At 55.1% G+C, this 26195-nt stretch overlaps 7 protein-coding genes across 7 annotated transcripts; 3 read left to right on the plus strand and 4 right to left on the minus strand.

Annotated features, from left to right (window-relative positions):
* Positions 1–80: 80 nt before the first annotated feature.
* SPBR_03110 (uncharacterized protein) lies at positions 81–989 on the minus strand (the record flags this gene model as incomplete). Its single annotated transcript, XM_040761413.1, has 1 exon — positions 81–989. One exon carries the CDS (start codon positions 987–989, stop codon positions 81–83), a length of 909 nt encoding a protein of 302 aa, XP_040621022.1.
* Positions 990–2082: 1093 nt separating this feature from the next.
* On the plus strand, positions 2083–2524 carry SPBR_03327 (uncharacterized protein; the record flags this gene model as incomplete). The annotated part of the gene is made up of 4 exons (XM_040761629.1): positions 2083–2097; positions 2169–2209; positions 2293–2361; positions 2434–2524. 4 exons carry the CDS (start codon positions 2083–2085, stop codon positions 2522–2524), a joined length of 216 nt encoding a protein of 71 aa, XP_040621023.1.
* A 684-nt stretch (positions 2525–3208) lies between these two features.
* Positions 3209–4805, plus strand: SPBR_02707 (mitochondrial pyruvate dehydrogenase kinase; the record flags this gene model as incomplete). Its single annotated transcript, XM_040761010.1, has 2 exons — positions 3209–3255; positions 3392–4805. The coding sequence occupies 2 exons, from the start codon at positions 3209–3211 to the stop codon at positions 4803–4805; spliced, it is 1461 nt and encodes a 486-aa protein (XP_040621024.1).
* Positions 4806–5571: 766 nt separating this feature from the next.
* SPBR_02802 (uncharacterized protein) lies at positions 5572–6975 on the minus strand (the record flags this gene model as incomplete). The annotated part of the gene is made up of 1 exon (XM_040761105.1): positions 5572–6975. One exon carries the CDS (start codon positions 6973–6975, stop codon positions 5572–5574), a length of 1404 nt encoding a protein of 467 aa, XP_040621025.1.
* A 17-nt stretch (positions 6976–6992) lies between these two features.
* On the minus strand, positions 6993–11135 carry SPBR_02195 (chitin synthase; the record flags this gene model as incomplete). The annotated part of the gene is made up of 1 exon (XM_040760498.1): positions 6993–11135. One exon carries the CDS (start codon positions 11133–11135, stop codon positions 6993–6995), a length of 4143 nt encoding a protein of 1380 aa, XP_040621026.1.
* Positions 11136–17308: 6173 nt separating this feature from the next.
* On the plus strand, positions 17309–23052 carry SPBR_02173 (chitin synthase; the record flags this gene model as incomplete). The annotated part of the gene is made up of 2 exons (XM_040760476.1): positions 17309–17619; positions 17658–23052. 2 exons carry the CDS (start codon positions 17309–17311, stop codon positions 23050–23052), a joined length of 5706 nt encoding a protein of 1901 aa, XP_040621027.1.
* A 788-nt stretch (positions 23053–23840) lies between these two features.
* SPBR_02736 (glutathione S-transferase) lies at positions 23841–25386 on the minus strand (the record flags this gene model as incomplete). Its single annotated transcript, XM_040761039.1, has 5 exons — positions 23841–24095; positions 24181–24205; positions 24304–25052; positions 25153–25269; positions 25357–25386. The coding sequence occupies 5 exons, from the start codon at positions 25384–25386 to the stop codon at positions 23841–23843; spliced, it is 1176 nt and encodes a 391-aa protein (XP_040621028.1).
* Positions 25387–26195: the final 809 nt, after the last annotated feature.

Genomic DNA, 26195 nt, shown 5'->3' on the forward strand with positions numbered 1-26195 from the left:
AGCAATGGCCAAAACCAGGGGCAGTGAACCAGCACCGCCATCCCACGCCCGGCGCCTACGTCTACGAATATGAAGCACGACTACGCAGTCGTCACCAGCGAATCGACGGCACTTGCCATGGTGGTAGCGGCAGCCTTCAAGACAGTCGCCTCGGCGTCCTGGAGAATGGCAACCGGTGAAGGCGGTGTCTTGGGCGCAGCGCCGCCCTTGAGGTGGTTGGCGTACCAGACCAGGAGCGCGTTCCGATCCTCCAGAGCGGCCATGCGCTTGTGCATGCATCGCATGGCTCGCTGCATCCGCGCCTGCTGCGCAATGTACTGGGCCTGCGTCTCCCAGCCCTGGACACAGCGTGCCAAGAAGGCTTCGAGTTGTCGTGGCTCGCTCCAGTCAACGGGCCGCTGCGGCTCCTCAGCGTCGTTGGTCTCTGTGGTGGAGCAATTACTCGATGACGGAGACAGACTACCGTCCTTGTTGGGCACCTTGGTTGTCAGCGTGGAAATTTTCAGAGACAGTGTTTGCAAGAGGCCCTTGACTCGGGTGGCCGAAGCGGCCGTCTCCGCCTCAGACAGCTTGGCGACGACGTCGGTGTCGTCCCTTGCGTCAAGGCAAATAGAACTCTTCTCCTCACAGGGCGTTCCCACGAGAGTCGTAGTGTCGCTCTGTTCGTCAAACCTGTAGGTGAAGTCGCCGTCAGCGCCATCGTCGTCATCCGAATCGTCGGAATCGACCTCCAGCGGAACCCGGATCACACGCGCCTTGACGCAGGGGATTTTGCGGACGGTGCTGTGCAAATAGAGCTTGCGAGCTTGCGAACGGACAGCAGTAAGCCATTGTGCGTCCGTCATGCTCATCGACCTGGGCGTAGGGACGTTGGGCAAGACGCCTGGGCTGTCCATGGGTGGAAAGCTCACGGCCCGCATGATGCTAGGTGTTGGCGACCATGACGAGTCGCTGGGGCTCTGCGTCAGCGAGCAGTCGGTTGAAGTCATATCGGCTGGTCAGAGGAAGGAAGACGATAGTTTTGTGTTTCCCGTGTCGGTCGGGATTGGTATCTAAAAGATGGATGTCGGCAAAAGAAATATGAGTGTGCTGTGAATAAAGGCCAAAGAGAAAAGAAGTCAAAAGGCGGGAAAATGAAATATATAAAACCTCCGCCCCTGAACAAGGCTCTAACCATGTTCACTGTTGGCGAACATGGTCGACATTGTGTACTGCCTTGAACAAAAACAATGGGATGAAAGTTTGAATGTGGTCGCCATGTTGTTCAGTGGACAAGACGAGACATGAGACGAAAGGATCCCCGCCAATGATATGGGTTGGGACACATGACTATGACTGGCCAGTTTACAGGACCACCAACAAAGAACGCCCACCGCAGGGAACAACGGTAGATCCGTCGTCATGCAGAAGGTCTTTCTAAAACAGACAATGAAAAAAACGATGTAGAAGACGACTGTCCCTGGTCGGCTGGTCGTGAGGTTGCACTGGGCGGCCATTGGCTGTGACGTCATCTGCCGAGCAGGCAGCTACCATTCCTGCCATGTTCAGTGCCTTCGGCGCCAGAGTCGGCAAAACGGGCGCGCGTCACACTGCATATCGGACGAGAAAAGAGGAGAGAAGACAATGTACGCTCGTTTCGGCGGCAATTGTAGAAGTCGTTTCATTTCGTATTGTCCCACGCTGGCACCTCCCTCTGGCCCGTTAGCGACGCTGCTAGGCCGCGCCTGGCGTCAGTTGAATGATGTGCTCCAGCGGGCAGGTAGGCTGGGCCTGGGCCTGGCCAGTCCACGACCGATTGCGTTACCACCTGCTCAAGTAACTACTTTCTGAAAAGGGAAGGCACGAACAGCCTGTGACGGCATGTGTACGCAGTTTCCCGTCCAGTGTAGTTCCCGTTCGATAGCGTTGGTTTCCTTAAATATAGCTTCGTCCCGCAATCTCGTCTTCTTTCCTTCTTCTCTTTGATTCAAATTCACGATCGCAAGCAATCGTTCTACAGAGTCTTCGCCCTCAACCTACAAAGTACTTTCATCACTTCAATATCCAACACCGCCACCAACTACCGACCACACACCAGCCATCATGCCTTCTTATATTGTATGTCTTGAGCCTGCATCACGCGACCTAGTTCCGGCCTCTTTGAATGATGTTCTGACACGCCGTTTCAGCTGCAATTCAACGCCGACACTCCCAAGGAGGAGCAGGAGAAGTGAGTCGCGGCCAATAAGAGACCCAAGTCCAGCCAATGTATCTTGCATGGACCGTTACTAACTAGCTCGCTTTTCAACACAGGGTCAAGAAGAGCGTCCTTGACAAGGGCGGCAAGATCCTTCACGAATACTCTCTCATGGGCGGCTTCTCGTACGTTATCCGCGAGGCAACACAAAGTCAGCACAGACAACAAGAGGAGAACTGCTAACCAGCTGCTCACAGATTCGAGCTGCCCGCCGACCACATCCAGACTCTGGACGCTTTCCCGTGCGTCCAGAACGTCGAGGCTGACTCGACAGTTTCGACCCAATAGACAGCGCATCTAGATAGCGACAAGAGCCATGTTTGCCAATAATTTAATGCAGGACCTTGCGGTCTTTCACCTTCCCAGACGCTTGTTGCACGGAGCATGTCCGTGAATCCATGAAGAACAAGAAAGCAAATGCCCGCAAACCCATTACAGCCTCCTGCCAGATTCAGCAATCTTGCACGCAACGGTCGAAAGGGGCTGATCGCTTGGCCAGAAGGTACGGCCAGGACGGTGCAGCCAAAAGGTGCGGCCGCTGAACGCGCTTCCCGTGCGTACCCCTCAGCCGCTATCAGTGGCTGCACCACTCCATACACCGTCATCGATTCGCGGCTTGTAGTGGCCTTCAGCCTTTATTTGCCGCTGGGACGGTCGATCTGCCCCACCATTCTCCCCTTCTAAAAGCTTAGAATACGATGTAAGCTTGCTGTAACTCACTGTAGCTCACTGTAGCCTGTGCTTCGCACCAAAGCTGGGGGAACCAGACCAGGTCCGCCCCACACCCAGCCCGAGCGAATCACGCGTCGGGGGCAGTCGCACTATGACTCTTGACATCGGCCTGTCTATTTTGTCGATATTTACAACGTCTACTCCGCAAGTTTTTGGTCTTCGTCGTGTCCGCCAATTTGTCTCACTACGACTCTGCGGACGAATCCGCAATGCTAGAACCATGAAAACACTCAAAAGGCCATGGGCGGCCGTGTCGGCCACGGCCTCCTCGTTCTCTTCGTCAACCTGTCTCTGCCGCTCCTTTCCTGCTCCGCTCGTCGTCAGCAGCTGGCCTCTCTCCACATCCCAGCGCCGTCCTTACTCGTCACCGTCCCCCTCTTCCCCCTCTTCCTCCTCTTCCTCCTCTACCTATTCATCCAGCAGTCATGACGACCTGCCTCCGCTCCGCGACGAGGACATTGTCCGCCTCGCCAAAGAGCCCCAGCACCAGCTGCGCCTTGCGGACTTGGTCCGTCACGGCTGGCCGCCCCTCGGCGAAAAGGCCCTGTTGCAGAGCGCCAACTTCTCGCTCGACCTCATCCCCGTCCGCCTCGCCCGCCGTCTGCAGGCCCTCCGCAACCTGCCCTACATTGTCGTCTCCAACAGCCACGTCCGCCAAATCTACCGCAACTACCGCCACAGTCTGCGCTCACTGCTGCCCTGGTGGCGCCGCCGCCGCGCCCAGGGCGGCGGTGCCATCACTACGCTCGACGAGGAGATTGCCTTCACCGACGTGCTCGCCGAGCTGGTGACGACGCACCAGAACACGATCCCCATCCTAGCCCAAGGCTTCTTGGAGTCGCGCAAGTACATTGCGCCCGCCGACGTCACCACCTTCCTGGACGAGCACCTGCGCGCCCGCATCGGCACGCGCCTCATTGCCGAGCAGCACATTGCCCTGCACCTGAGCAGCCGGCCATTCTATGGGGTGTCGGGTGCAAGCCCGGGAAGCCCAGGAAGCCTAGGAAGCCCCGGTAGCCCCGGCAGCCCGGGGGACATTGTGGGTAGCTCACAAGCCGACGTGAACGCTGCTGCCGCCGCCGCCGCGGAGAACAGCGAAACGGCCCCGCCGACTAGCGAGGCGTCGTCCTACATTGGCATCATCGACACCCAGCTGCGGCCCGCCCGCACGATTGACAGCTGTGCGGGCTTTGTGGCCGACATTTGCGAGCTCAAGTACGGCGTCCGGCCCCAGTGGCGCATCGACGGTGAGCCCGACACCACGTTCGCCTATGTGCCCATGCACCTGGAGTACATTGTCACCGAGCTGCTCAAGAACGCGTTTCGGGCCGTTGTCGAGAACAGGATGCACCGCGATCCGGTCGTCATCACCATTGCCCCAGAGCCGTCCGGTGGCAGCAGTAGTGTGGCTGGCAGTGGCAGCAGCAGCAACCATTACAACAACTACAAAAACAACAACAATGGAAACCAAAACACCAGCAGCATTCTGCCCCTCGACGACAACGCCCCCGGCGTGACCATCCGCATCCGCGACCGTGGCGGCGGCATCTCCCCAGACGTGCTGCCCAACATCTGGTCGTACTCCTTTACAACCTTTTCCGACTACGACGACCTGCCCGTGGGGACGGCGCCCGGCGGCGGTGGCGACGTGAGCGACGGGCTCAATATCATCGCGTCGTCCAACAATGGCGGCAGCTCCATTGCTGGCCTGGGCTACGGCCTGCCGCTGAGCCGCGCGTATGCCGAGTACTTTGGCGGCGGTATCGCTGTGCAGAGCCTGTATGGATGGGGCACAGACGTGTATCTGCGCCTCAAGGGTGTTGGCAACATTGAGTAAGTGTGCACACAGAAGGCCTGCATCTCTATTTCGATTCCAGGTTCACTAACACGGCCTAGATACAAGCACCGGTGATTTTGAAATTAGGCGTGCGATATAATGAACTGAGATAGGATAATATAATAATACCACTGGGAAGTCATTCTGTGACAGTAGCCGAGGCGAACAGAAAGTACGCCGTATGTGTAGGCATATGTTCGTAAAGCACAATTTCACTCTTGTGTCTTTAGTAATGGTGACAGGCTACGCACTCTGTCCCAAGCTGAAGAGCAAGATCAAGGGACAAAATAGCAGCAAATGATTAGGTGTCGTATTAAGAGGCTCAACGCATAGGTACTCATAATCATCCAGAAGCGAACTAGGACTGTAAGAAGATGGCATAAACATACTAACATAAAAATGCGGTTCGTAAGTCCCAAGTCTTTCCCTGGAAGAAGTAGTATTATGAGAGTTTGTAGAGAGATGGCAATATATGGCTGGATCAAACAATAAAGTAAGAACAAGAGACAATAAGAAATCGACGACGGAAAATGCGAGTGGAAGACAGAACAAGATCAAAAACAAGAACAAAGGGACGCCGCCGTACGTAAAATCAAATAGAAAGGAAAAGGAAAAGCTAATAGTGCGTGTGCAAAAACCTGCCTGTGGCAACCCCGGAAGGGGTCGAGATAAGAAACAATAACCCAAAAATTCCAAAATATTATACCTGACCCATATGCTTTTTGTTGTACCAGTAGGGAAGGGACAAGACGACGACGACATGTTTTTACATGTTGGCCAGCTCGTTGTCGATCTGGCGGTCCATAAAGGTGCGCCGTTCGCCCGTGAGCTCGGTCTGCAGGCGCTGCTCCACCAGAGCACGCACCTGCTTCTTCGTCACTGTGTCGAGGTCGACCTCACGCAAGACTGCCTGGATCGCCTCGACAATCATGCCGTCGTCGGGACCAACATTGCCGCGTTGGAAGTCAAACGACATGACCGACTGGTGCGCCGCCTCTGCGGCACCCAGTGGCTGGCGCGCGCCGCCGCTGAAGCCAAGGTTCGACGTCGACGCGCGCAGACCCTGGCCGCCCAGAGCCGGCGAGATGTTGGACACGGCCCGCAGGTTGCTCATCGAACGGTTACCCAGTGCATCCTGGTATGGGCTGGCCATGCGCTGGATACCAGTGCCCATGCTCATCATCGACTGGCGGTGCTGCAGCGGGTGGTCTGAGTAGCCTCCCATGTTGGGCACCGTCGAGCTCCGGCCGTAGAGACCAGGCGACATCTGCGACTGTGGGGGCATGTAACTGCCGCGGGCACCGAGGCCCGCCAGGACCGACGGCTGGCGCACCGACGAGTACATGGACTTCATGTCGTCCATCTCATAGCCATCGTCGTACATGCCCTCGTGGACGCCCATGCCCTTCTCGTTGGCGCCGCCGCCACGACGGCCCGGCAGGTTGTTGATGGTGGCGTAGTCGTCCCAGCGCTGCAGAGGGATGGAGCGCGGGTCGAAGCCCTCGTCATCGGCCGCAATGATTTGTCGCTTGCCAGTCTCGCCAATAACGACACGCGTATTACCCCATGAGAAGTTGTCCTGGTTCCAGAAGGAGTACACGGGCAAAATAAGCGAGTAGATCGGGAAGGCAAGGATGTAAATAATCATCCAGCCAACATGCTGCCACTGGCGCTTCAGGATGAAGATGATCGCCTGGAGACCGTACACCGCAGCCAAAATAACAATGGAGAACAGAGGGAAAGCGCCCTTGTGCGTCGAGACGGAGTAGATCAGATACGCCAGGTACGCACATGTGGACGGGAGGATGATGGTACCGAACAGGTCGATAAAGACAATGAAACGCATGCCAAAGAAGCAGAAGCCGCACATCTCCTTGAGCCACATAAGCTCCACCAGGTTGTGGATGGTTGAGTTGATCCACCGCCGGCGCTGGGAGAGAAGAACACTCCACTTTTCGGGCGCGGCCGTCTGACAGTAGGCGTCGGCAATGAACTTGTACGACATGTACGGGAAGTGCTTGGTCATGAGTGTCGTCAGGAAACGATCCTCGCCGAGAGACAGCAGGTTCTTCTTGTGCAGGGTGTCGACGACGCAGTCACTGTACTCGCGAATGACAGCGTCCGAGATAATGAGCGGCTTGCCACGGTCGGCAGTACGGAGACGGTACATGGAGAAACTAGATCACGTTAGAACACTGGAGATTTCAATATGATTCGGTAGGGAGGGGGGGAGCAGGGAATTTCAACGTACCAGCCGGGCAAACAAGTTACACTGCCGAATAGCGACTCGAAAGCCTTGGCCATGTGATGTGAGATAAAGTACTCATACACCTGAATCATGGTCCACCATGAGCGTTCTTCGTTCTGCAAGCTGGTTTCACCACAGATACCGGCGATCTTGGCGTCGTTCGCGCAGGCAGCCACAAGACGGTTCAGGGAATCTTCACGAACACACGTGTCGGCATCGACCATCAGCAAGTACTCATATAGCTCCGGGTCAACACCAATGACGTTGTTGATTTGGTGGAACATTTCAAGTTCGAGCGGGTTCATCGGAGAGCGGTGGTGGACGCGGTTAAGGAAGCTCATGACCATAATCTGGGAGTCACGCTTGCCACGGTTACCGGGCTTGGCCTTGCCCTGCTCCGACTCCTTGCCAACCTTGACAATCACAATGTATGGGACGACGTTGCCTTCGAACTCGTACAGACCCGAGTAGACCTTGCCATAGTTGAGCTGCTCGTTGCCGGTACCAACAGACTTGAAGGGCAGAGCTGGAGGGTCAACCTTGGGATCCACACCAAGAATGTCGAGAACAATCTTGGGCGTAGGACGGTCGTTGCCTTCACCGACGATGACACCATCACAAATGACGCAGATAAGCTTCCGCTTGTTGTCGTACTGCAGGGCCGTGAGCGAGTCAAGCGCCTTTCGGAGCGAGTCTTCACCCTCTGTGTAGGCGGGAACCTGGCAGATAACAAACTTGTCCTGGGGTGCAGGCCGGCGCTTCGACCCGAACTGCAGCGCAGACAGGAACTTGATGGCGATGATGGCGCAAATGATAATAGTGAACGCCAAGAGAATGTAGCCGTTGACCTGGCAGCGGGCCGACTTGCGGAAGTCAGGAATACCAACGTAAAAGTTGTTGCGGATACAGTTCATGCTGTTTGCAATGTTGGCCTTGGCCGTGTTGTTATTGGCTGCCGAGTTAATGAGGTTGTTCCAAGTCTCCGTAATGTCAGTACCAGGGGCGTTCTTGACAGCATCAGTGAGGTCGCTGTTCAAGAACCTGTACTGCGCCAGGTTGTTCATAAGCTTCAGCGTGTAGAAGTAATTGCTTAGGTCGTAGACGCTGCCTTCGTAAATTACCCATTGGTAGTTATTGTTCTCGCCCTGGCTCTGAATGTCACCCTTGGACCAAACCAGATCGCCGTGGTAAAAGGCCTTGATCTTGGGCTCAAAGGTCGCAGTGTACCAGTCGGCGTTGTGCAGGTTGCTGCCGGTAACGGGCTGCAGCTGGCCGGAGGTGTGCTCCGCGTCAGGGACGTTGAGGGTGGTGTTGAACGACAACGCAAGCGTCTTGTCAGTGACGAGACCCGGACAAGAGAGAACCAAAGGAGGCGCGAAGTACGGGTCAAGAACGAGGCCAGCCAGGGGCTGCATGTTCGTCACCGAGACATCGCGACCGACGATATCACTGTGCTGGACCTTCCAGAACTTGGAGATATCGTAGACTTTGCCGTGGATGGCAACCCAGAAATCGTTGTCGCCTTGGTGAGAGCTGAGCTCGGTGGCCGTCCATGCTTTGTCGTAGTTGGGGCAGAGAAGGCGGCCAAACGCGACAATCCAGAAAACAAGAATAGCGTTGAGCAGGAAAATCAGCATACAGAGAACAACTTTCTCCCGCCATGCCATGCGGACATCAGGACGCTTCATGCGGCCGACGTAGCGAAGCAGGGGCGAGGGAATCCAGAAAGTGAGAGCCCACACAAAGGCCACCCACACGCGACGGCTCGTCGTGATGGGTTGTGAGGTAATGGTCTTGCCGTTGGCCAGCTCGGGGTCGAGGCCGATGAACTCACCCTCGTCGTTGTAGTAGAGCTGGCCACGCATGTCGTCACCCTTAAGACCAAGACCATAGTCACCCTTCATGGCACGCTCACGTGCGGCAGCGTGGTGTGTGCCGCCCGTGATACTAGATCCCATGACGGACGGAGCCATGCCAGTGCCCATGGCCATGCCGCCCACAACGCCCATACCAGCCACGCCGCCAGGACCCAGCGGCGAGGGGCCGACAGACAGGGCGCCCTGGCTGGCATTGCGTTGGTGCTGGTGAACCAGAAGCTGATCCTGGCTGCCGTTGGAGGTGCCGTCGCCCATCATTGGCTGCTGGAAGTAGCCGCTACCATTGGCAGAATAGCCAGACTCCATGCCTTGGGGCAGGTTCATCGAGGTCATGCCAGGGGTCATGTTAGGCATGCCCATGCCGCCTTCGGGCTTGAGGTCCAGCATGCTCTCGGCTTCCCACCATGCATTCTCACGCATCCAAATGCGCTCGGTGCCAACAACGACCTCGCCATTGCTCCAGCCACGCTCGAGCACCCAGCTCTCAATGCCATCACGACCGTCTCGGCAGCCAAGAGAAGCGTACCGCTGAATGAACTCATCATGGTCAAAGTCGGCCGTGAAGTCCAGATGTTTGTTACGGCGGTTGGCCCATTCAGGCAGGCGCCAGGCGCGAAGTTGACGCGAGACTGTACCGGCAGACCAGGCCGAGTTGACGGACGGAAGAGCAGCCAGACTGGCCGGGGACTCATCCGTGGGGTGGATGGAGAGGTGGTACCACACACGGCTGCTGCCGAGAACGGTGGCCAGATCAAGACGACCAGCACGACCCAAATTGATGCCCTGGCCCTCCTCGGGCATCAGGAGGGTCTTGAGGAAGCCGTCCGAGTCCGCAGACAGGACAATCTTCTCGAGCAGCTCCTCCCGCTTCTCGAGGATGTGTGTACGCTCACGGCCGGCTGGGCCGGTCATGATACCCAGATCAGGGGCAACGTCGTTGACTGCGTTCTCCATCTCGCGGAGCACAGACGTGCCGGCAGCGGCTACATCGACGCCATCCTGCTTCATCTCTGCGTTGATGCCCAGAGTATCGTCAAAGATACCGCGGAGCGACAGAGCCTTGCCGAGAACGGGGTCGGGAATCTCAAGAATGGTCAGGCAGACAGTATCACCGTTATCTTCGTTGGAGGTTGGGGTTCGAGCGCCATGGCCGCCCTCGACGGACTCGTCGCCATCACGGATACGAGCCATCTGGGCAGCAATAGCGGCATTCGCTTTGGAAATCACCCAGTCTACCAGGGCCTCGTACAGCCCACCAATGAAGATGCTGCGGCCCTCCGTAGAACATCCGCGGGCCAGGATCTCGGGTTCCACGCCGAGAAGGCCGCTAACATCGTCGCAGACCTCCTCCAAAATCTCCTCGTCGACATCGTAGTCAAGGGTGTTGCCGAGTTTCAGCAGGCCAGCAAGAATCGAAATGAGATTACGGTGGGCAGAGCCCTTGATACCAATCTCCTTGAGGGCAGCGCGGAAGTCGTCCGCAGCAGCAGCATCATCGGCGGTAGGGAGGTAGGATGGAGGGTCGTAGGTGCCGGAGCGAGACAGAAGTTTGTAGTCCGCGGCCGACTTGAGGCCAAGGAACTCGCGCTCGGCAGGGGTGGATATAGAGGTGAGGAGGTAGTAGAAGACGTCAAAAGCACGGTGGCCCTTCTCCGAGGGAACCTTGAGCAGGCCCCGCAGAGTGTCGATGCCACCCTGGGACAGCGCGATCGAGCCGGCCGTCAGGCTGCCGGCAAGGTTCAGGGTCAGCGTAACACCGAGGGCCGTCTGCAGCGGTGTCGACGGGTTGTACGGGGTGACGCAGCGAAGGAAGGGCCGGATGGCTTCGAGGGACTTGAAGAGAGAGGAGGGAATGTCCAGCGGCAGCGAGGCGAGGAAAGGGTTCAGCACCGACGGCGCGGATGAGTGGAGAGAGCCGAGGATGATGCAGCCGTCCTCAGCACGGCGACGGGCATGCTCCCAGGCACGCGTGGCGAGGGCGGCGTCGACAGTGCCGCCCGGCTGGCCTTCTGTACCGGGCTGGTTCGCGGTCAGCCACGTGTTGACGACGAGGCTGGAGCCGGCATCGAGATGATACGGCGAGGAGGACAGGTAAATGTTGTGGATGGCGTTGAGGAGGGTAGTCGTCGAGACTTGGGACGACTGCTGAGCAGCGCCGCGCGGGCCTTCCGAGGCCAGCGAGTACATGGACATGCGGTTCGCCATGACGGGCAGTTGTCGAGCAGCGGTGCTCGCAGCCGGTTATGGGAAGCTCACCGAGCAGTCCAGGCCGTGAGGTTGAGCGATGGTGGCGATTGTATCTACCACGGGAGGAAAGTGTTCCAAGGCGAGGGGCGGGAAGGATATGGTTTCGGAGTAAGAGCAAGACGAAACCAGGATCGGTAGAGCGCGTCGGAAGAGGACGGACACGCCACGATGTTGCAGTAAGATCGAGCAAATCGGGGGGGAAACGAAAAAGCGAACAAAAATAATAAAATAAAAAGCGTAGGTACTAGCGAGAGGAAGAAGGGGAACTAGAAGCATCCAAAGGAAATCTCCAAAACAAATACAAGAGAAACGAACGAGTCAAAACGACTGGACGAAAGCAACCGCAACAACGAGTGACGGCGGTTGGCAAACGAGGTGACAATGGGGTTGAGAAAGCAGGACGAAAAGACGAGAAGAAGCAAAAGTGAAAATGGCGATGGAAGAGAACAAACGGACTGCAAGGGAGACAGAGCCACCGGTCGCAGTTCCCTGTTGGGGTGTGGATATGGGGAAGGCACGGCTCAGGGGCCAAGCCTGTCAAGAGACGTCGCTACGGGCCAGGGAAACAGCAGGAGGCAGTGGTGTGACAGAGGCTCAAGCAGCGTGAGAGATCCTGCAGTAGCACGCAGGACAGGATTTACGGGGTTCCCTATGAGCTTGAAAGCGTGGCCAGCGGGCATTTCACAACACACCAGCAGGTATCTTATGGCTATTGCCTAAGTGGGCGCCCTATACGAGGTGCTTTCGGAAACAAGAGGTACGAGAAACTGGCCGCAGTTGGGCAAGATGTGGAATCTCGGTGGCTCTTTCCCTAAACTTGAACGACTCGGGTCAATATGTCAACGTTGGCGGGTGAAGGCAAGTGCATAATACGGGCTGGAATGAGATTTGACAGGGCAAATCAAAGGGAGAGAACGATCGAGGCAATAAATTTCCGTGGCAGGTAGCCATACGAGAGGTAGCCAAACAAGCCATACAAAAAAGCGTCGATACTTCCGCGGCGCAGCCAGAGCGGGAGGCGTGCCAGCAAAACGAGCGCCTCAGCGACCCAGCAATGTGGGCAAACGCTGCCGCGCGCGTTCAGGGGCAGCCAGTAGTTACATGCCTGTGGCGGTCCCCTTGTTTACCAACAGCAGACCAAAAAAAAAAAAAAAAAAAAAAAACAAAGAGCCTTTTGGTTTGCAGGGCGAGTCGCGATGGCCGTAGTCCATAATAGGACTAGCGCTTTGAGGATCCGGTGCTCTTCAGGGGTGTGAGGGGTAACGCTTGGGTCCAGTTTATTTTTATTTTTGTACCTCTCAGCCTCGGTCGCCTCTCTTTGATCGTTCTAGCCATTGCTACCGGGCCAGCCCATTAGCAATCCCAAAGAGGCTAGTTCTGGCCGAAAAGGGGCATGCTCCAAAAATATGCTCTGTGCAAGGTCCAGTGAACAATTTGGGCCTGTGGCTTTCGGTGTCGTATTACTACGGGCCGGCAAGAATCACGCAGCATCCTCGTCGCGTCACAGAGTGGGAAGACAATAGGGAGGAAGAGAAACGAGAGAAAGAAAAATGTGAGGGAAAAGGAAAGGAAAGGCTCCGTTAAAATAAAATAAAAAATAAACACACCACAGGGCATTCACAGAACGTCGACGGACAGCACGATCGCGCGATGTAACAGAATCGTTTCTCATTCTGACCACAGCGTAGAGATTTTCACGCAACGCACCCAATACGATTGGCAAAGTAGCAGGCCGGCATCCATGTGTGGGCGAGTGACGCACCATTTTGCTTCATTTTGTGCCCCGATGGAAGCCTCGTAAACGGGAAGAGGTGGCCCAAGTGGGTGCGTAAAGCCGGCACAAGTCACCAGAATACGAGGCCACAGAGTGACGATTGACTGGCTGTGTATAAAAGGGTGGCTTGGTACGTTCTGGAAAACACGCCAGGGATCCACCATCACGAGCTTTCAGGTTTGAGTGTGTGTCCGTAACATGATGCAAAGGAGACGACAAGGGGGAGGGCAACAACCAGGCGGCCCAGACCACATCCTGTCCAAACAAGTGTGCAGACAAAGCATTCAGCCAAAACACGAGGCCACTTTGTGGCCACATACGTGCATGTGTGGTTGCTTTGCACGAGGACTTGCCTGCGTTTTTTGGCTGCTGTGTCAGCGGAGATGCAGCCGGGCTTGTCGGGCAGGACGGAAACCCCAGTTTCTGGCGACTCTTTGGCTGCAAATAGTCCGGGACAACCAACAAAAGCCGAGAAGCAAGTAACGTGCTAGTAATCCGTTGCCAAAGATACGAGCCGACTTGGAGGGAAGGGGGAGGTGTCGGCTTGTGTTAGGCCGCTCTTGTGAGACAAGCCGAAGCACAATAAATTAGCAGTTTACGAGTCCTCTTAAGTAGTGGAGGGGAGTCAAAACATTGATGAACATTTGGAGAGACGAAAAGCCGAAGCATCGCCAGACAGTGAGTCTTCAACCTCAGCATTTGCAAAAGAACAAACCATTCTGTCGACCGTGCCTTGTGATTCGCCGCCCACACTTATTTTTAGGTACAGTGGGCGAGTGTGGCCGATAAGTCAGGATGGCAAACACAAAGTGTCCAAAAGGCCTGGATCGCTACTCGAAGCATTTTCCTGCGTAGTCTCAAGACGAGCAGGGCTTGATCGATGCTTCTCATACATCGTATTTTGTCCAGAGAGTCCCTATTTCTTCTTGTCCAGAGCAGTGGATAGGAACGTAATTACGACGTATTATTTCGTACTCTGACATAACTTACACCGTCGTGACAACTCAATGGAATGTACGTCGTTCTCCGGTCGATAACCCCGTCGACAGCCCATTCAATAGGAGATCAGCACCACTGACGGCAGCCCAAAAACAGGGGAAGATTACAGAGACATCGGTGACAGGTCTCTCCTTGCTTTCTGAGGCGCCGGCAATACGCAAATTCAGGAGCAGCGCAGCTGAGAAAAAAAGTAGACTTACCATAGATGCGCTTTGCCATGTGCAGCCCGTGATCATTATTAGTGTTGACTGGCGAAAAGTCCATGGACAATCCAGACCGACCAGGCCAGGCCTAACAACGCCATGCCAACGGACCTGGCTTGTGGTCAATGACCGACATACATTGTGGGGGCAACAAAAGAGAAAACAAGCACTTGCCAAAGCAGACCAGAAAAGGAGGCGATGCAAAGCGAGTTGGGAAAGCAAAGCAAACATGCACGCAAGATCCCAAAGAAGCCAAGCTTCAGGGGTTTCCGGCTTCCTTTTGATGAATGTGTCGAGACTCCAGACGCTCTGGACCCCTGCGCAAAATTTTCTCGCACTGGCTCTGATAGTTTTGCGGCCTCTTTTTCTGGAATGAATCCTTTGAAATATTTTCGTTTTCGTGTCTCGCTATGTGCTGCCTCTCTGTCTGTCCCACTTTCCTTTCAGGGGCAAGATGCGTGCACGTTTTCCCGTTGTCTATCGATGTACTCCATTACCATGATCGAAAAGCTCGGCATGCAGCCTCCTCTGGGATTTTCAGGTTTCTTATCCGAGATGATCGCAAACAAGCAAGGGACAAGACCACACCACAGCGATTGACGAGCGCAGAAATCGAAAGCTAAGGAGTTAGGGGGTGGCATATTACTGCCGGTAAGGAAAGGATAGGCAGTTCCTCCGTCTCGACGGAAATCCCCACACCACCATTTTTCGAATTGGATTATTATGGACCAGGACAGTCATTCCTCTGCGATCCGAGGCAAGGGTCAGAGCGCTGACAAGAAAAAGATGCATGGATAATAGGATCCCAGGATCCCTGAGGGTCACACTCGCGGGTGGCATCCTTGTGGAGCAAAAGTACCCTGAGAGCCCATTTTCAAGGGTTCTGTTGACCAGAGCACCTACAGCCAATGAAAGCCTGCGGGAATGACAAAATAGGGGCTGAGGGGCCTGCAAGAGCGCATCCAACAACGTAAATTACGAGGCCAGAGCGGCGCCACACGTCGCAAAAGTCGACAACTACGGCAAATGACTGGAGAACAGGCAACAGTGAAGCAAAAAGATACCACGGAGAAGAAGCGGTTGAGGCTGGTGCTTAGAGACAGCTGCAGGCGCTGACATGGCTTTTGTAGCAGCCACCAGTCATCATGTTGGCTATTCAGAGGCAGTGTCGATGCGCTGGCCGTTTCTGGAACGGTTGTCATGTTCTGGCACGGCCTGGTATGTATTAAGGGCAATTATGCTGGAGTTCTCAGCCCAGTTAGTTTTACCTCTCCTCTGACTTTCATACCGCTGAAGCAAGCGCTTCCTCGGCCTTACTCCCAAAATCCAGCGTCCCGTATAAGGCACCCGCCTGTAGGATCTGAGAAAGCCACACGTAGAGGCAAAACATAGGCAAAGCTGTAGTAAAAAAAAATGAAGAAAAAAAGACAATACTGCAGGAAGTGATCAGAAAGGGAAAAGAGATGCAACGCCCACAAATGGAGCATGCCGCCGCGTCTCAACCGAGCCACTGCGTGCCGTTGTGACATATCTCTCGCCGTGTTTTGTCTTGCCCAGGTGTCATCAGGAGGGGCACGCGCCAGCGCGTCGGCCTCTGCCTCGTTTCGACACGAATGTTGATTCCTCTCACGAATCCAACGCTCCATCGTCAAGGCAAAACACAATATGTAAAGACACAGCGTAAATGATCCCGGGCAAAGAGCAGGACACACGAAACGTGCAAGCTGGTGCTGTGCAATCGGAAACAAATCATCCCCAGCAGCACTACGTCTCTATCAACCTCAGATTCGCACCTTATTAAGTCCAGAAACGAGATGCGATCTGGTTGTCGGTATTGTGGAGATTCTTGAGCTAGGGCAGGCGATGGAAAGAAAGTTGAATTGATCGCAATTTATCGGTTTTATCGATTTTATCTCGCCATTTAATATGCCCTAAACGCTCTCCTGGAGCTACCTGGAAGCTACCTAAAGGCCGACTCTAAGTAATTATCCACCAAGTATTAATTACCACCTTCCTGAGCCACTATCACGGTCGCTATGACCGGGCTCGTATCCTCACAACAACATGGTTGCTCTCTCTGCATAAGCCTATATTCTTCATCGCATTGTATTGCCAGCGGCTGTGCCTCGATTCTTACGGCCCACCATTTCTCGTAACGCCGCCCGTTGTCCTGCAGCTCTGTACGAAATATTGTGTGCCGGTGCCCGGGACGGAACCATAAACAAGGATACGAGACTAGCGCGTTGGGGCTCCTTTTTAGGATCTGGATTGAGGCACGCCTAAAAATTAGCCAAAAATTCCCTGGGAAACGAAAGGTGATCCCCCTGTTTCTCGCCGCCAGACATCGGTTCGCCCGCCTCCTTTGGGAAAGCGCGTACCCCCTTGCTCCAACAACAGCAACAGTGTTGACATTTGATGTGCCCAACTGGCAGGCTTGGCCGGGCACATTTCTGTGCAACACGAGGGAAACAACAGTGCTAACAGCCGGGGAAGGAACAGCCTGTCTCTCATTCCGTTCGAAGCCGTGGCCTGGCCAAGCCTTGTTCCATCCCCTGTATTTCAGGCCATTCCAGCAGTTGTACCTGCTGTCATTCTTTTTTTGTTCTTTTTTTCGTCTTGGCCGCCTAGTACTTTCCCTCCTCTCCCGTCCCGACCTCGTTTCCTAGCCGTCACCATTTGCTTCTCGTTCTTGCCCACCGCGACCGTTCTTCCTGTCGTCTGTCCTTCGTTACTTCTAATTCTGGTGGCTTAGAGGCTTCCGTTCGTTGTTCTTTCTCTTTTGATTTTCATATTTGCACATTATCCATTTTACTCTGTTTTTGTGTTTTTTGTTCCTTCTCCCTTCCTCCAACCTACGCCTCTCATCGTCACTCGTTTCGCGAGAGAGAGATCAGTCTCTTTTGTCAACCACACCCAAATCATCACGCTCGCTTCACGCCTGCTCGAACCAGCAGCAGTACAACCAAACATTGGCACTCTCCTCTAGAGGCCGACAAACGACGACGGCGACGACACGCCTCGAACCAGGAGAGATACCGGTCATAAACGCTGGTCCTCGTTGTCCGTTCCCGACCCTCGTTTCCTATCATCGTCTCGCTTTCCAACCCGTCCTCTCGTGAACTTTCGGCCTCATCGGCCGCCGACTTCGCGCCAACATGGCCCTCAACCTCCCGCCGCTCGGCGGCGGTGCCGGCGGTGCCCACACACAACCTTCGCTGCCCTCTCTTCCCGCTCATCTCCAGTCCGATACGCACCTGACCGCTCACCTCGCCAGTCGCTTCCACGTCTCCCTGCCCACCGCCCGACTTTCGTCCCACGCCTTCATCTCCCTCAACACATACTCTTCGTCAACCAAGGGCGTCGATGGCGGCAAGGAGGGCAGCGCCCAGGCGGAGGCCGAGGACATGGCTGACCGTGCTTTCCTCCGTCTTGGCCACCGCTCCGAGAACCAGGCTATCCTGTTCCTGTAAGTGTTGTTCTTTTCTTTCTTCCTGCGCATACCAGCTACCTGATCTTGCTGAACATCGATGCTAATCCGTTCAGGGGTGAGTCCGGCTCCGGTAAGACAACCATCCGCGCCCATCTCCTCACGGCACTTCTCAGCAAGTCGTCAACACCACTGTCGAACAAGGTCTCCCTGGCTGCCTACGTCTTCGACTCGCTCACCACCACAAAAACGGCGACGACTCCCACCGCCTCCAAGGCTGGTCTTTTCTACGAGCTGCAGTATGACACGGCCTCTTCCACGGCGCCGCTTCTGATCGGTGCGAAGCTCCTGGACCATCGTCTGGAGCGTAGCCGGATAGCAGATGTCCCCACCGGCGAGCGTAACTTCCACATCCTGTACTACTTGATGGCCGGCACCAGTGCCGCTGAGAAGGCGCATCTGGGCTTCGACGAACCCCATGGTGGCAGCCAGCGCCGCTGGAAGTACCTGGGCCACCCCACCCAGCTCAAGGTCGGCATCAACGACGCCGAGGGCTTCCAGCTTTTCAAGACGGCTCTCCGCAAGCTCGAGTTCCCGCGGAGCGAGATTGCCGAGATCTGCCAGGTTCTCGCCAGCATTCTGCACATCGGCCAGCTCGAGTTCGAGAGCACAAACAACACCACCCCAACCGCCGACGACAGCGGTGGCTTCTCGCACGAGGGCGGTCAGACTGTTATCAGCGTCAAGAACAAGGAGGTCCTGTCCATCATTGCTGCTTTCCTCGGTGTCAGTGTTGCAGATCTGCAGACCACCCTGGGCTACAAGACCAAGATGATCAACAAGGAGCGCGTCACCGTCATGCTCGACCCTGCCGGCGCTCGTAGCAACGCCGACGAACTTGCCCGCACCTTGTACTCGCTTCTCGTTGCCTTCGTGACGGAGACGATTAACCAGAAGCTGTGTGCTGCTGAGGATGCCATTGCCAACACCGTCTCCATCATTGACTTCCCTGGCTTCTCGCAGCAGTCCTCCACGGGCTCGGCCCTGGACCAGCTGCTGAACAACGCCGCCACCGAATCTTTGTACAACATGACTCTCCAGAACTTCTTCGACCGCAAGGCCGATCTTCTGGAGAGCGAGGAGGTCAGTGTCGCTGCCACCAGCTACTTTGACAATTCCGATGCCGTCAAAGGTCTGCTGAAGTCTGGCAACGGTCTGCTCAGCATCCTCGACGACCAGACTCGCCGCCACCGCAGCGATATGCAGCTGTTGGAAAGCTTCCGCAAGCGGTTTGAGGGCAAGAATCCCGCTATTGCCGTGAGCTCGGCCACTGCCAAGCTGCCCGGCAGCAACTTCTTGTCCGAAAACGCAGCCGCCTCCTTCACTGTCAAGCACTTTGCCGGTGAGGTGGAGTACCCGGTCAAGGGCCTTGTTGAGGAGAACGGCGAGGTCATCTCCGGCGACCTGCTGAACCTGATCAACTCGACCAAGAGTGAGTTTGTCGCCCGTCTCTTTGGTCAGGAGGCCCTGCAGACCATTGTCCACCCCCAGGAGCGATCCACTGTCATGCAGGCCTCGGTCAGCTCCAAGCCCATGCGTGCCCCTAGTGTCATGTCGCGAAAGGGTGGCCGTGCTGGCGCCGCCCGTCGCCGTCTTGATACTGTCCAGCAAAAGGAGTCTCTCGAGGATATTGCCAGCGATGCTGGCGGTGCCACGTCCCCTGCCGGCGATACTCGCCGCGGAAACACCAAGGCCAACTCCGAGCAAGGCGCCTCTGGCCAGTTCCTCACCTCGCTAGACAATGTCACCAAGTCGTTCAATGCCCCCAACACAAACGCCTATTTTGTGTTCTGTTTGAAGCCCAACGACCGCCGCATCGCCAACCAGTTTGACAGCAAGTGCGTGCGGACTCAGATCCAGACGTTCGGCATTGCCGAGATCAGCCAGCGCCTGCGCTCTGCTGATTTCAGCTTGTTCCTTCCGTTTGGCGAGTTCCTGGGCCTCACGGATACCGAGACGCTTCTCGTCGGCAGTGAGCGCGAGAAGGTCGAGTCTGTCGTCGAGGACAAGCGCTGGCCGAGCAACGAGATCCAGATTGGTGCTACTGGTGTCTTCCTCAGCGAACGTTGCTGGATGGAAATTTCCCACTTTGCTGACGCTACTTCTCATTCTGCTCGATATGGCCTGCCCTCGGATCCTGGTGATGGCGGCTTGACGCCGCTTGATCCCTTCGGCGCCTCCAAGGAGCGCCTCGTCTCTAACTCCAACACACCGTCGGCGGCTGGTATTAGTGACAAGGCTCGTGCTGGTTACTTTGGAAGCAACGACGTCGACGCTCGTTCCGAAGCTGGAGTGTCTGCCTTCGGTGCCGGTGACATGTTCCAGAACCTGGACACGCGCGAGCAGATGGCGGAGCGTGGCAACGAAAAGGCCATGGTCGAAGTCGAGGAGTACCGTGATTCGTCCAAGCGCAAGCGCTGGGTGTTCATTGTGTACCTGCTCACCTTCTTCATCCCTGACTTTGCGATCCGCTACATCGGCCGGATGCCTCGCAAAGATGTCCGCATGGCGTGGCGTGAGAAGCTGGCTATCAACTTCATCATCTGGTTCAGCTGTGCTTTCTGTGCCTTCTTCCTGGTTGCCTTCCCCCGTCTTATCTGCCCAACTCAGCATGTGTTCAGCGCTGCTGAGCTTTCGGCCAAGAACGGTCAAAATGGTGCCTCTTCCTTCGTTGCCATCCGCGGTCAGGTGTTCGACCTGGGCGCCTTCGTCCCGCATCACTATCCATCATACCTGCCGCCCAAGATGCTCACGCAGTACGCTGGTGAGGACATAACGTCCCTGTTCCCTGTCCAGGTCTCCGCTCTGTGCCAGGGTACGACCGATGCCGGCATCAACCCTGAGGTGACGCTGGACTTCAAGTCCACTAACACCACCGGCTCCGTCACGACGATCAGCAACACAGATATGAATGCTCGGTACCATGATTTCCGCTACTTCACTAATGACTCGCGTCCTGACTGGTTCTCGGAGATGATGATCATGATGCGCTCCAGCTACAAGAAGGGCAACATCGGATACACCTCAAGCTACGTGTCGAAGCTGGCGAATGGTGGCAAGTCAGTTGCTATCCTCAACGGCCGCATCTATGATATGACCAACTACATTGCCAACGGCCGTCAGCTAGTCGCCCCGGCCGGCGAGTCTATCAGCGGTTCCGCCAATGATGTCAACTTCATGAATCAGCTGGTTGTCGACCTTTTCCAGCAGAAGGCCGGTGACGATGTTACCAAGTACTGGAATGCTCTTTCGTTAACATCGACTGAGAAGTCGCGCATGATGCTGTGTCTGGACAACCTGTTCTACACGGGTGATGTCGACACGAGAAACTCCCCGAAGTGTCTCTTTGCCGATTACTTTGTCCTTGCTGTGTCCGTCCTGCTTGCCTCCGTCATCGGCTTCAAGTTCCTGGCTGCCCTGCAATTTGGTACCAAGAACATGCCCGAGAACCTCGACAAGTTCATCATGTGCCAGATTCCCGCTTACACCGAGGACGAGGATTCCCTGCGTCGTGCCATCGACTCCGTGGCCCGTATGCGCTACGATGATAAGCGCAAGTTGCTCGTCATTATCTGTGACGGCATGATTATTGGCCAGGGCAACGATCGCCCGACGCCTCGCATCGTCCTGGACATCCTAGGCGTTTCTGAGACGGTCGACCCTGAGCCGCTCAGCTTTGAGTCTCTTGGCGAGGGCATGAAGCAGCACAACATGGGCAAGGTCTACTCCGGTCTCTACGAGGTGCAGGGTCACATTGTGCCCTTCCTCGTCATTGTCAAGATCGGCAAGCCGTCTGAGGTGTCTCGTCCTGGTAACCGCGGCAAGCGTGACTCGCAGATGATCTTGATGCGCTTCCTCAACCGCGTGCACTACAACTTGGCCATGAGCCCTCTGGAACTCGAAATGTACCATCAAATCCGGAACATCATTGGTGTGAATCCTACGTTCTACGAATTCCTGCTCCAGATTGATGCCGATACAGTTGTTGCCCCCGATTCTGGCACGCGCTTCGTCTCTGCTTTCCTCGACGACACGCGCCTCATTGCCGTGTGTGGTGAAACCGCCCTGACGAACGCCAAGGCTTCGTTTGTGACAATGATTCAGGTCTACGAGTACTACATTTCGCACAATCTGTCCAAGGCTTTCGAATCTCTGTTCGGCTCCGTCACCTGTTTACCCGGTTGTTTTTCCATGTACCGCATCCGGGCCGCCGAGACGGGCAAACCTCTGTTTGTTTCGCGCGAAATTGTAGAAAACTACTCCACCATTCGGGTTGATACGCTGCACATGAAGAACCTACTGCACCTTGGTGAGGATCGTTTCCTTACGACGCTACTCCTCAAGCATCACAGCAAGTACAAGACCAAGTACATCAACCGTGCCCATGCCTGGACGATCGCCCCCGACTCATGGAAGGTGTTCCTGTCGCAGCGTCGTCGCTGGATTAACTCGACTGTGCACAACTTGATGGAACTGATGCCCATGGCCCAGCTATGTGGCTTCTGCTGTTTCTCCATGCGCTTCATCGTCCTGGTTGATCTTCTGTCGACAATCATTCAGCCTGTTACCCTCGCCTACATCGTCTACCTGATTGTTCTTGTTGCCACCAAGGGAACTGTTGTGCCCATCACTGCGTTCATCCTGCTCGGTGTGATTTACGGTCTGCAAGCCATCATCTTCATCCTACACCGCAAGTGGGAGATGATTGGCTGGATGCTCATGTACGTTCTGGCCATTCCCATCTTCAGTTTCGGTTTGCCCTTGTACTCCTTCTGGCACATGGACGACTTCAACTGGGGTAACACCCGTGTGGTGGCTGGCGAGAAGGGCAAGAAGGTCGTTATTTCCGACGAGGGCAAATTCGATCCCAGCTCAATCCCGCGCAAGAAGTGGGAGGAGTACCAGGGCGAGCTGTGGGATGCTCAGACAGCACGCGACGACGCTCACTCCGAGATCTCGGGCTACTCGTACGCGACGAAGCCTGGCATGGGCGGCCCTGGTGGTGTCCAGGTGGCGGTGTCTGAGTACGGCTACCCGTCGCGCCCCGGCTCGACGGCTGGCTACCCCATGCACGACAAGTCTGCGCTGCCCATGACCAACATGGCCGCCGCCACCAGCCGCATGAGCTTTATGAGCGAGCAGCCCGGCGTCAACCGAATGAGCCAGTTCGGCGGCAGCCAGTTCATGGGCGGCGGCGAGATGGAGATGACGAACCTGGTGGGCATGCCCAGCGACGATGCGTTGCTTGCCGAGATCCGCGAGATTCTCCGGACGGCCGACCTGATGACCGTGACCAAGAAAGGCATCAAGCAGGAGCTTGAGCGCCGCTTTAATGTCAACCTCGACCCGCGCCGTGCCTACATCAACAGCGGTATGTTCTCCACCCTCTACTCATCTGATCAACTCACTTAAACGACAGTAGTACTAACATTCTTTCCAGCAACTGAGGCACTTCTTTCTGGCCAGTTGTAAAAAGGCCTTGGCGTCTCTTATCTTTCGTGCGACAAATTTTCTGGAATACTTTCATATCTAATAACCATATAACTGCCTATCGTTTATTTCTTTTTACTTTTTGTCGTTTCTTTGCCTTTTTCTGCATATCTCCGGGGTACGGGAAGACAGGGATTTCATGCTCTGTTTACACTTTTGTCTTGAAAAATGCCGTCTTTGTAGCAACAGCTTGTCTTTACATTATCTTGTTTTTTGTTCGTTCATCTGGAGAATTTGCCTGGGAGCGAAGAAAGCGGAAGTGGCCATTACAATCACAATGTTTTCTTTTTGCTTCGAAACTATATTATTGTGTGCATCGTCATGTTTATCAGGTGTTTACTTTATTTGTCTGTTCTGTATTAGCATTGCTTCTTTGTTGGGGCCTTTGGCTTCTTACATTAATCTCATGTTGGTATGTCCACCTCCTGCTGACTGGTTTGATGTTTCGAGGACAGTCTTGAATTCCAATTGCCTTCACCTCAAGAGGTAGTGAATCAATAATCTAACTGTCTTTCGCTACATTTTCATTTGAGAAATAGTAAAATATAGTGGTAAAATAATAAAATAATACTGACAATAATGTCAATAACAATAAATCACAAACACGACGTATTTAAAGATAACCATGCGATAGTAAACAATTAAGTATTGGCAGAGCTAAATCATCCATCCAAAAATCAACCTCTGAAAATATTAATTAGTGTACCCTCCTACAACTTGCCAGCCTTGACGGCGGCCACCTCCTGGTCGAGCGGCAGGATATCCGGGACGGGACCCAGCGGGGTGATGCTGAAAGGGTTGATCTGGGTGTGGCTCTGGGTGTAGTGATTCTTGATGTGCAAGAAGTTGGTCGAGTCCTTGTAGGCAGGGTGGTTCCAGTAGAGGTTCCGCATCCACTTGTGGAGGAAGGGGTAGCCGGAGCGGATGTCGGACAAGTTGCACTTGAAGTGTTGAACGTAGACGGGCTGTCAAAGGTGAATTAGTGATTTAGCAAAACAAAAAAGGAAGAGAAAGCCCAGAGGTGAAAAAAAAGAAAGAAAAAACACTCACATCAAAGCGAATAATTGTGACGAATCTAGAAAGAAAAATAAGCAGTCAGTACAGAGTCGGTAACGAGATCAAGGACAGCCCAACAACCCAACAAGGAGCCGCCGAAGGGAGGAAGGGACTCACAGTCTGATGTCCACCTCGGTCATGGTCTCGCCAAACCAGTAGGGGCCCTTGGACTCGGACAGGTGCTTCTCGGCACGGTCGAGCGCCTCAAAGAGGGCCACGACGTTGCGCTCGTAGGCGGCCTGCTTGGTGGCAAAGCCGCTCTTGTACACGCCGTTGTTGATCAGGTCGTACTGCCACACGTGCGCGTCCTCAATCTCCTTGCGCAGGGCCTCGGGGTACAGGTCGACTTGTTGGAACGCGGGGCCAATGAGGCCGTCAAAGGCCGCCCCAAACATGCGCAGGATCTCGCTGCTCTCGTTGCTGACAATCGTGCGCGTCTTTTTGTCCCACAGCACGGGGACGGTGATGCGGCCCGTGTAGTTGGGGTTGGCGAGCATGTAGACCTCGCGCAAGTGGGTGAAGGCTTCGTGGCCGGGCAGGGGATCGGGCACGACGCCCACGCCGGGCGCATCGGTGTCCTCCTTGGTGACAAAGCGCCAGCCGTTGCTGCCCAAGTGCCAGTGGACGACGGACATGGAGACAATGTCCTCGAGGCCCTTGAGCTTGCGGGCGATGAGCGCGCGCGTCGCCCAGGGGCAGGCGTAGCTGACGTAGAGGTGGTAGCGGTCCTTTTCGGCGGGAAACCGGACGTTGCCGGACTCGTCGGCCTGGCCGATCCAGTCGCGGAAAGAGCTGACCTGGCGCTTGAACTCGCCGGACGTGTCCTTGGGGTCGACCCAGTCGGTGACCTTGAAGCCTCTGGCCGTCTGTGTGGGTGGATTAGTTGCTGACGCTACCCGAGGGAAATGGGCAGGCAATTAATTCCTTGTAGGCCCGAAGCGACAACGAGAAATGCAGTCAGCTTACCATTTTGGTTGATGTTGGAGACGCGAGGGTCGTCGACGAAAGAAAGCAGTTGTGAGTGGTTGTGCTGATGTAGCGGACTGCAGGAATGGCAGCGGGTGCGATCCTAAAGGAGATGTTCTGGGAGATATGGCGTGGTGATGTAAACAAACAGAAGAAAGCAGTGGTCGAAGAAGCTTTTGTGGCGGCAGTGACACCAGAACGCACAATGGGCGAGCGGGGGAGAGCAGCACGCATTGGGTTGTTATATAAGGAAGGAGGGCAGGGAGGCGTTTGCAGTGTGTCAAAGACGAAGTGGGAGGGAAAGAGCCGGCGACAACGACGAGAAGGCGGCCAAGTGCGTGAGTATCGCGGCCAGTGTAGTTGCCCGTTTTATGCTGGCAAAACCCCCTTCGCAGCTACAAAGGTAGTACTGATGCAGTCGGAGCAGCTACGACCATTAGGCCATTAATTTGCATTTCTGCATGCTTTCTCATCCTTACATGAGGCAAAGCAACAAAACCGCGCTAGTTTTGATAGTGCCGGCTTTGGAGGGGCTCTGGGCCTTTGGGGCTGCTTCTAATCCTCTTCTTGATTGTAAAGCCTTACAAAACAAATGCCATTGTCCACTGGGAGCTTGACAAAGCGTGACGTAAATGGCCACTGATTAATTTGGTTGGCAGCAGAACCCCCGCAGCCAGCACACACGCTGCATGATCTGGATTACGCTGCAAGTCTTCGGGCTTGGCCCTGCATATCACTGTTGGTCCTGCCACTGACAAAACGGCCAACTGCTGGACCGTTTCGTTGTACCTCTTTCCCCTCTGTAGCCGTTGGATCCTACTGTTCCTACAAGATTACCGTCTCACGGATACACATCATGCAACTGTATTACTAACGAGGTATTTTATTTCCAAAGTCAAACAGCTTGTCAATGCATGCTTGGCTGGTGCGGTTCTATCTTGTAACCGTGTCAGGCGGCGTTCACTAGGCTTATGAGTGGCTGTATCATTTCCCTAGTTCGAGTGTTCGGCCGAGCACGATATAGTTTCTGCAGGTCTCGTATA

Source organism: Sporothrix brasiliensis (assembly GCF_000820605.1).
Source record: "Sporothrix brasiliensis 5110 chromosome Unknown Cont17, whole genome shotgun sequence".
NCBI classification, from domain to species: Eukaryota; Fungi; Ascomycota; class Sordariomycetes; order Ophiostomatales; family Ophiostomataceae; genus Sporothrix; species Sporothrix brasiliensis.